The sequence below is a fragment of the Piliocolobus tephrosceles genome, chromosome 13 (genome assembly GCF_002776525.5).
Source record: "Piliocolobus tephrosceles isolate RC106 chromosome 13, ASM277652v3, whole genome shotgun sequence".
In the NCBI taxonomy this organism is placed as follows: Eukaryota; Metazoa; Chordata; class Mammalia; order Primates; family Cercopithecidae; genus Piliocolobus; species Piliocolobus tephrosceles.
The window spans coordinates 8,316,060-8,325,586 of record NC_045446.1 but is presented as its reverse complement, the minus strand read 5'-3'; the positions used below and the strand labels follow the sequence as shown (position 1 = coordinate 8,325,586).

The following is a 9,527-nucleotide window of genomic DNA, read 5'->3' as shown; positions in this document are numbered from 1 at the left end:
GTAGCTGGGACTACAGGCGCCCGCCACCTCGCCCGGCTAGTTTTTTTCTATTTTTTAGTAGAGATGGGGTTTCACCGTGTTAGCCAGGATGGTCTCGATCTCCTGACCTCGTGATCTGCCCGTCTCGGCCTCCCAAAGTGCTGGGATTACAGGCTTGAGCCACCGCGCCCGGCCTAGAATAATGACTTTTAAAACACTAAGTACCTGGATCCCCATTGCTCTCCACCAATGTGGGGAGTGAGTGAGCCCCTGGCTGCCCCCAGGAGCCACTTCGCCGGCACTTTATGCAAAACCTAGAGGCCCCGCGTCCCGCCCCGCCCACCCGCCCGCCGGCACTCACTCGGTGATCTCCTCCGTGACCGTGTGCTCCACCTGCAGGCGGGAATTGACCTCGATGAAGTAGTGCTTGCCATGCCTGTCCACCAGGAACTCCACGGTGCCCGCGTTCTCGTAGCCCACCTGTGGGGGCAGCCGCGTGAGCAGGGGGCGCACAGGCAGGACCCGGGCGAACTGACTGGACCCAGGACAGGGATTCCATCCCGCCCGCTGGGTTGGCTCTGTAAAGAACGGACTGCGGCAAACCCTGCCCCCAGAGATGGCAGGCAGACCCCAGGGCTCGGGCCCAGACACGTCCCCCAAGCAGTCCACTGGGTTCCAGGGTTCCCGGAGCCACAGATGGCTACACCCAGCTCATCTGGGAAGAGACATGGGCAGAAGCCTCCGCCCACCCCAGTCTCGGCACCTTGCCCTGCTGCCTCCAGGGCTTGCCCGCCAAGGCTGTGTCATCCACTCAGACCCGGAGACCCAGGCTTCTCCCAGCACCTGCTTCTGCGTGGAGGTGTTTTCAGAAAGTCCCCTTCTAGTCTACTGCGCAGTCACCTCTGGCCACCACCACCCAAAGAAATTCATTTGAGAGGTACCAACAGATAATGACTCTAACTCAAGTTTCAGCCCTAATTCCAGTTTCACTTTTGGCCCCACCAAAACCACAAACCGGATTGAATCACCTCCCTCAAACCTGTTATGGAATGTGGAACAGTATAAGCCAGTGAATAAGACCTGATTCCTGAGGTAAACCAAACTTCAGCTCTAAACGTGACCCTGGTCAATGCCTCGCGTTAGCTGTGGCTGAGGCCTTGCTGCAGAGCGCACACCCTGGACTTCAGCCTGGGGAGGTGACAGCATCCTCCACTGCCTATAGGCCGGGCAAGAAGAGTGGGCAGGACCCCGCTGCATGCCTGGCCACAGCAGATGCTCTCCAGGCCAGGCCTAGGGCAGGTTGCTGTGGGGAGACAGCTTGCCACCTCAGCCTCCTCCACAGCCCAGGACCCCCGGACCAGAGCTCCCAGAAGAGCAGAGATGGGCAGAGGGTGCACAGCAAGGAAACAGATCATAATACACACGATGTAGGAGACAGAAGCACATGAGGGAGGACTGCCTTTATAATGGTCCTCAATCTTGACAGAATCCACGGAATCTCATTCTCCTGATGACAGGGATGAGCCGGTGCCAGAGAAGCCAGGTCTGTGTAGCAGCAGGGCTGAGGAGGCGGCTGGGGCTCCTTCCCTCCCTCTTCTCAGCCATCCTGGACTCTAAGCTTGGCCTCTGGGCCAGGTGCCTCAACTGCACATGGAAAGGATGCCATGGACACATTTCTGGCCCCTGAGAGAGTCCTTCACCCTCTTCTCCCCTTCCCTAGTCGCTCAGGGTCCCCTTCCCCCACCAACGCCCCACCGAGAGGCCTGCCGGCCTGTGAGCACAGGCTCCTGTCCCCACGGGAAGCCCACCCTTCACCTGCTTAGCGAGTTTCACAGAGTCGCTGGTGAGCCGAGTCCGAAGCTGCTGGTCCAGCTGGGCGGCGGGGGCAATCTCAACCACCTTCTGGTGCCGCCGCTGGATGGAGCAATCTCGCTCGTACAGGTGCAGGATGTTCCCATACTGGTCCCCTGAGGAGGGAGGTAAACTGGGCTCAGCTTTTCCTGGAATTTACACGCCTCCTAAATGCCCCTACCAACCCCACATAACCACTGTGGCCAGTCAGTGCTGGCTGCCAGCAGTACAGAGGCTGCTGCCGGAGACACCAGCACCACCAAGGCTGTGAGGGCCAGTTGCCAGCTCGGCCCCTAGAGCCCACTTTCCAGAGTCCTCTGTCCTCAAGGCCAGCCGCTGTGACCCCACCAGGACTGGGCCTCTCAGCTCCTGCCTCCAGCTGCCCCAGGCGGGGTGTCAGGACTACTCACCCAAGATCTGCACCTCGATGTGGCGCGGCTTCTCGATGAACTTCTCCACGAACAGCGCCCCGTTCCCAAAGGCGGCCAGAGCCTCTGAGTAGGCCCGGGTGTAATTCTCCTCCAGCTCCTGTGAGGGCGGGCGGGGGCCAGGCAGACATGGGACCCCACAGCACTACCTCTCCCCTGCCACGAACCCCACCCACTTTCCAGATCCCTGCGTGGTCCGCCCCTGCCCCCACAGCAGGCTGCCCGTCCCTGCTCCCAGCCCTGGGCATCTTCACTCACCTCATAGCTGTGCACGACCCTCATGCCACGGCCTCCACCCCCATAGGCCGCCTTAAAGATAATGGGGAAGCCGTAGGTGTTGGAGAACTCGTGGGCCTCATGCAGGGACGTGATGGGGGCGTCTGTGCCAGGGACGACGGGGACACCTGTTGGGGGAGAGGTGTGGGGGACTCTCTGTGACGGGCAGGAATCCCTGCCACCTCTCCCTGCTGGACCCTCTCCAGGAGCTGCGTGGCCACCCCTTGCTTGCCCGTTATATTCACCCGCAGCGATGGCGATGGCCCGGGCCTCCACCTTGTCTCCCATCTTGCGGACCACTTCTGGGCTCGGCCCAATAAACCGGACCCCTGCATCCTGGCAGGCCTGGGCGAAGTCCGCTCGCTCAGAGAGGAACCCGTAGCCAGGGTGCACTGCATCCACGTTGTTCTCCTGCAGGTGGGAGTCAGGGAGACGACGGTAACCTTCAGTCCCTTCCAAGGCCTCGGCCAGCCTCTTCCCCTGCCTCACCTGCTGAGCTCCATCCATTTACCCACCCAGGCACAGAGACGCTGAGCACACCAGCCTCAAGAGACCCCCGCGGCAACTAAGACTCCCTGGTCCCTGCTGTCCAGGCCCAGCCAGGCCGCTGGGCTCACCTTGGCCACCTTGATGATGTCTGGGATGTGCAGGTAGGCCTGCACGGGGGCCAGGCCGCGGCCGATGAGATACGCTTCATCTGCTTTCTGCCGGTGCATCTGGCCCGTGTCCTGCTCAGAGTAGATGGCTACAGTGCGGATGCCCAGCTCTGTGCAGGCCCGGAACACACGGATGGCAATCTCACCTAGAGGGCAAAGAAATGAGAAGTTAGATTCCTAGGTCCTAGGAGAAGCAGAAAGGGGAGTGGGGAGCCAGGGTCTGGAGCAGAGTGGGAGAGGAACGCCAAGGCTGGGGCTGGCCACGAGGCTCCTCTCACCGGCCCCACTGGTGCTCACCTCTGTTGGCCACCATGACTTTCTTGATGGGCTTATACTCCAGGCGCCGAACATTTGGAGAGGCAGCGGGGGCGGTGGAGGTTCGGCGGATTCCAAGGAGCCTCAGGCCCCCATGGACTGTTCGGAACTTCAGCATCTGGGGAGGGAAGTCAGAGCCCAGGTTAGTGTGGCCTCAGCACTGAGGTCCCCCAGAATGAGTGAGGGCCTTTCCCAACCCCACAGTGGCCCCACAGAAAGGCTAGCACCATCTACCTCCTGGATGCCTGGCCAAGCCCAACATTTCCTGGCTCTAGAGAAGCGAGCAAATCCAAACCCAAATGGGGCCCCCGGCTCACCCTGATGTTCTAACTGTGACTTTCTTGTTGTAGAGACAGGGTCTCCCTATGTTGCCTAGGCTGCTGGCAAATGATCCTCCCGCCCCAGCCTCCTGAGGCAGTGTTTTTGTCCATTCTGCGGATGGACATTTGGGAGCTCATTGAGGTCAATGGTGAAAAAGGAAATATCCCAGGATAAACACTAGAAGGAAGCTATCTGAGACACAGCTTTGTGATGTGTGCATTCATCTCGCAGAGTTAAGCCTCTCTTTTCATTCAGCAGTTTGGAAACACTGTTTTTGTAGAATCTGCAAAGGGATATTTGGGAGTGCATTGTAGTTAAGACTACAAGTGTGAGCCACCGTGCCCAGCATAATATGCACTATAACTTTTAAAAGTATCAGGTTGGCCCATCCTGGCTAACACAGTGAAACCCCGTCTCCACTTAAAAAAAAAATTAGCCAGTCGTGGTGGTGGGCACCTGTAGTCCCAGCTACTCGGGAGGCTGAGGCAGAAGAATGGCGCGAACCAAGGAGGCGGAGCTTGCAGTGAGGTGAGATCGCACCACTGCACTCCAGCCTGGGTGACAGAGCGAGACTCCGTCTCAAAAAAAAAAAAAGTATCAGGTCAGGTGCGGTGACTCACACCTGTAATCCCAACACTTTGCGAGGCCAAGGTGGGAGGAGCACCTGAAGTCAGGAGTTCGAGACCAGCCTGGCCAACATGGTGAAACCCTGTCTCTACTAAAAATACAAAAATTAACCAGGCATGGTGGCACACGCCTGTAATTCTAGGTACACGGGAGGCTGAGGCACGAGAATCGCTTGAATCTAGAAGACAGAGGTTGCAGTGAGCTGAGATTGCACCACTGCCCTCCAGCCTGGGTGACATCAAGACTCTTTCTCAAACAAAAAAAAGTATGAAACTTCAGGTTGGGCACAGTGGCTCACACCTGTACACCCAGCACTTTGGGAGGCCAAGGCAGGTTTGTTTGAGCTCAAGAGTTTGAAACCTGTCTGGGTGGCCAGGCGCGGTGGCTCAAGCCTGTAATCCCAGCACTTTGGGAGGCCGAGACGGGCGGATCACGAGGTCAGGAGATCAAGACCATCCTGGCTAACACAGTGAAACCCCGTCTCTACTAAAAAATACAAAAAACTAGCCAGGCGAGGTGGCGGGCACCTGTAGTCCCAGCTACTCAGAGCCTGAGGCAGGAGAATGGCGTAAACCCGGGAGGCGGAGCTTGCAGTGAGCTGAGATCCAGTCGCTGCACTCCAGCCTGGGCGACAGAGCGAGATTCCGTCTCAAAAAAAAAAAAAAAAAAGAAAGAAAGAAACCCGTCTGGGCAACATGGTGAACCCTGTCTCTACAGAAAATACAAAATTTAGCCAGGCATGGTGGCACACGCCTGTAATCACAGCTACTTGGGAGGGTGAGGCAGGAGAATCACTTGAGCCTGGGAGTTGGAGGCTGCAGTGAGCCAAGATTGCATCACTGTACCAGTCTGGGTGACAGAGCAAGACTCCATTTAAAATATATATATATATATATATATATATGTATGTATTTTTAAATCAACTGACAACAACTTATATCCCTGAACGCAGAGAGGCTTCAGAGGTTGGCCAGTGCTTCATTTGTAAAATGAAGGAAACCAAGGTGCAGTGGAGACTAAAAAGACAGCTGCCCAGCGCAGAGCCCAAGCCAAACCAGTTGCAGTCTTTTCACCCCTGCATCTGGGCCTCATCAACCATCTGATTCATTTCTTCTCTTTTCACCCCTGCATCTGGGCCTCATCTAACCATCTGATTCATTTCTTTTTTTTGAGACAGAGTCTCGCTCTTGTTGCCCAGGCTGGAGTGCAATGGCATGATCTCCACTCACTGCAACCTCCATCTCCCGGGTTCAGGCAATTCTCCTGCCTCAGCCTCCCAAGTAGCTGGGATTATAGGTGTGCACCACCATGCCCAGCTAATTTTGCTTTTGTTTTGTTTCTTGTCTTTTCTTTTCTCTTTTTTTTTCTTGAGACAGAGTCTTGCTGTGCCAACAGGTTGGAGTACAATGGCGTGATCTTGGCTCACTGCAACCTCCGCCTCCCGGGTTCAAGTGATTCTCCTGCCTCAGCCTCCCAAGTGGCTGGAATTACAGGCACCTGCCACCACACCCAGCTAATTTTTGTATTTTTAGTACAGATGGGGTTTCACCATCTTGGCCGGGCTGGTCTCGAACTCCTGACCTCAGGTGATCCATCTGCCTTGGCCTCCCAAAGTGCTGGGATACAGGTGTGAGCCACCACGCCTGGCTGTATTTTTAATAAAGATGGGGTTTCACCACGTTGGCCAGGCTGGTCTTGAACTCCTGACCTCAAGTGGTCCATCCGCCTCGGCCTCACAAAGTGCTAGGATTACAGGCGTGAGCCACCACACCCGGCCCATCTGATTCATTTCTTAGAAAAAGTTTAAAACACTTAGCAATTTTGTTTTAAGTAAGGAACACAAAAACGTACTCAAGAAATGAAACAAATATTGCGAAAACCAGCCAGATGCGGTGGCTCACGCCTGTACTCCCAGCACTTTGGGAGGCTGAGACGGGCAGATCACGAGGTCAGGAGATCGAGACCATCCTGGTTAACACGGTGAAACCCCTTCTCTACTAAAAATACAAAAATAAATTAGCTGGGCGTGGTGGCGGGTACCTCTAGTCCCAGCTACTTGGGAGACTGAGGCAGGAGAATGGTGTGAACCTGGGAGGCAGAGCTTGCAGTGAGCTGAGATCCGGCCACTGCACTCCAGCCTGGGCGACAGAGTGAGACTCCGTCTCAAAAAAAAAAAAAAAAATTGCAAAAACCTTAGTGCCATATTATAGCCAACAACATGGAAAAGGGGAAATAAAGACACAAAAGCAAAAAAAAGAGAAGAAATAAGGAAGTAAGTAGAAGAAAGAGAAGAGGAGGAGGAGGAAAGACCCACAGCCAGGGAAGAGAAACAGAAAACGCCACTGGGGGCAGACCCTATGCCAGGCACAGTTCTAGGCCTCAGGAGTCGAGAACACAACAGTGAAGGGTTCTGCTCATGGAATATAAATGGCAGTGAAAGGAGCAAAGCAAAGAAAAACAAGACACAAATAAGAACATTTCAGATCACAAGAGCCTGGAAGATAAGAAACAGGTGACATTTCGCGAATTATCTGGGGCGGGTGCAGGGGTTTGGGGGCTGGATATTAGAAAAGGCCTCTCGGAGGAGGGGACACAGAAGCTGGGACCCGGATGGGGAGAAGAAGTTGGCCATGCACAGATCCACAGAGAAAGCTCCAGGAAGAAGGGATAGCGATTGCAAAGTTCTCAGGAAGAACAGGCTTGGTGCCGTCCCGAGAGAGGGAAGTGTGAGCCCGTGGCCTGAGGTGGGGCTGCAGCCATGGACAGGGCCCAGTGGTCAAGGCCTCCCTTGAGTCCCGGACAGGACAGGAGGGGCGTGATCGATACACAGTGGAAAGGATCTCTCCGGACTGGCCCGCAGCAGGGGCTGGCAGATGATGCATGTCTGGGGCAGTTCAGAGCCTGAGCTGAGAGCCTCTGACAGGGGGAAGCCATGGGTGGGGCCGCGGAAATGTCTGGGGTATGACAGACAAGATTCGTCGAGAGACCCACCATAGAAAGCAAGGTAGAGGAAGAAATCCTGCATGGGTGCGTGGAGATGACTTTCCCGGCTATAAGAAGGGCAAGACAGAACAGGCGGGGCTGGGAGTGAGGCAAGCTCACAGAGTGGGAAGAGCAGGGCCAAGAACCTGGGCGGTATCACAGGCACGGTGGTGTCTGAAGCCAGGGAGCGAACAACCTGGGAGAATTGGGTCAGGCCTGTGTCTTCGGGCCCACTGGAGTTGAGAGTCTGGCCGAAGAGCCAAGAAGGAACCCAGGGGGGATGTTTGGAGGAGAGGGACGCACAGGTCACTGGGCAGAAGCAAGCGGCTCTCAGGGGGATGGGGTACCAGCTGGGCCAAGCATGACTCCCAGAGGCAGGGTAAGATGGGGGCTGGAAAGGGGCCACTGTGGTGACCAGGAGGCACCCAGGTCATACCCGGTTATGGTGAACGTGGATAGAGTAACCTTGCTGGGCTCTGGGCTCCTCCTCTTTCTAAAATATACCGTGTCCTTATCAATTGCACAGTGGAGAAACCTGGCGGACACCACAGTGGTCGCGAGATGAAGGTTAACCTCACTAGCACCGAAGAGACACCACGCACCTCCTGATGGGGCTCCTGCCACCGTACACAGCCTGAATTTAATCAGGAGAAAGCAAGGTGCAAACTCAAATTCAGGGAAACTCCACAGAATAACTGGCTTGGACTCTTCAAACATGTCAAAGGTCGTGAGAGACAAAGACACAAGAGCGGTTTCAGATGAAAGGAGACCACAGCAACAATGGTGAGAGCCACACACAATCCTGGATTGGATCCGGGTTTCTGTTGCTAAAAGGACATCAGGGGACAACAATACAATTTAAATAAGGTCTGCAAGTGAAAGAGGATTGCGTTGATGTCAGTTTCCTGATCTTGATCACTGGACTGTGGTTATGTTAGAGAACATTCTCATTCTTAGGGGAAAACACTGAGGAACTCAAGGGTCCATGAGCACCACGCCTGTGATTTACACCCACTCACGTGGTCCAGGCAAAAACAGGAACAATGAAGCAAATGCTAGTATTGGGGGAACTGGGGTCAGGGGTACGAGAATTCTTTGTCTTACTCTTGCAACTTTACTGGAAGTCTGAAATCATTTCAAACTGACAAGTGAAGAAAACCATACCCACCGCTAATACTGCTGGAGGAGATAACCTTAGGGAGTGCATGGCCCAGCACCTGCTGCTCAAGAGGTGCTGGGAGCACCAGCGAGGAACTCAGGTGTGGAGACACACCCTGCTACAGCAGGATGGACGGCAGACGTTATCACCCTGCTATCTCCCACAGGCAGATCTACAATCCTCTAAGCCCTGCTCCAGGTGGGTTATCAGATGCCGCCCACGAGGAGGACAGGTCTTTCCCAGCTGGGAGCAGGCGGCATTGGCACCAGAGAACAGGCGTGGGGTGTAAATCTCGCCCTCCTCCTGGGCACCAAATGTCTACTCTGCTCAGGGCTGGGAAAGGCTGTGTCAAAAGAGGTCAAGTTACCACACGGGGCAAAGGCAGGAAGAGGCGAGGGGAGTCTTCCAGACAAGCACAGCAACAAAACAGCAAACACAAGTGGCTCCTGAACCCATGAGAAAGCAAGAGATTCAGAATACAGTGATGAGGTGCCACTCCCTCTACAAAGCCTGGGAAATTTGTAATGCAGTGCTGAGCGCTGGGAAGGCCTTCAGGAGACGGCCCACAGGCACTGCTGAGCATCAGGGCAGTTTCTCTGGGAAGCTGTTTGCAAAACTTATCAATAGCCTTTAAGACATTTATGCCCGGCCAGGCGCAGTGGCTCACGCCTGTAATCCCAGCACTTTGTAGGGCTGAGACAGACAGATCATTTGAGGTCAGAAGTTCAAAACTACCCTGGCCAACATGCTGAAACCCTGTCTCTACTAAAAGTACAAAAATTAGCCCGGCATGGTGGTGGGCGCCTGTAGTCCCAGCTACTTGGGAGGCTGAGGCAGGAGAGTTGCCTGAGCCTGGGAGGTGGAGACTGCAGTGAGCCGAAATCATGCCATTGCATTCCAGCCTGGGTGACAAAGCGAGACTCCGTCTCAAAA

General features: G+C 55.1%; 2 protein-coding genes across 2 annotated transcripts in view; one reads left to right on the top strand and one right to left on the bottom strand.

Moving 5' to 3' along the window:
* SNX32 (sorting nexin 32) overlaps nucleotides 1–9,527 on the top strand; it is a 72,837-nt gene that overhangs the window by 9,331 nt on the left and 53,979 nt on the right. The gene's annotated exons all lie outside the window — the stretch shown is intronic.
* Nucleotides 1,433–9,527, bottom strand: part of LOC111533669 (pyruvate carboxylase, mitochondrial-like) — a 1,148,173-nt gene continuing 1,140,078 nt past the window's right edge. Inside the window, exons 3-9 of the mRNA XM_031933917.1 lie at nucleotides 3,488–3,623; nucleotides 3,152–3,336; nucleotides 2,780–2,945; nucleotides 2,517–2,662; nucleotides 2,241–2,358; nucleotides 1,795–1,946; nucleotides 1,433–1,623 (exon numbers count right to left, since the gene is read on the bottom strand). Coding sequence (XP_031789777.1) covers nucleotides 1,453–1,623; nucleotides 1,795–1,946; nucleotides 2,241–2,358; nucleotides 2,517–2,662; nucleotides 2,780–2,945; nucleotides 3,152–3,336; nucleotides 3,488–3,623 — 1,074 coding nt within the window. The 3' untranslated portion in view covers nucleotides 1,433–1,452. The remainder of the gene's footprint in view (nucleotides 1,624–1,794; nucleotides 1,947–2,240; nucleotides 2,359–2,516; nucleotides 2,663–2,779; nucleotides 2,946–3,151; nucleotides 3,337–3,487; nucleotides 3,624–9,527) is intronic.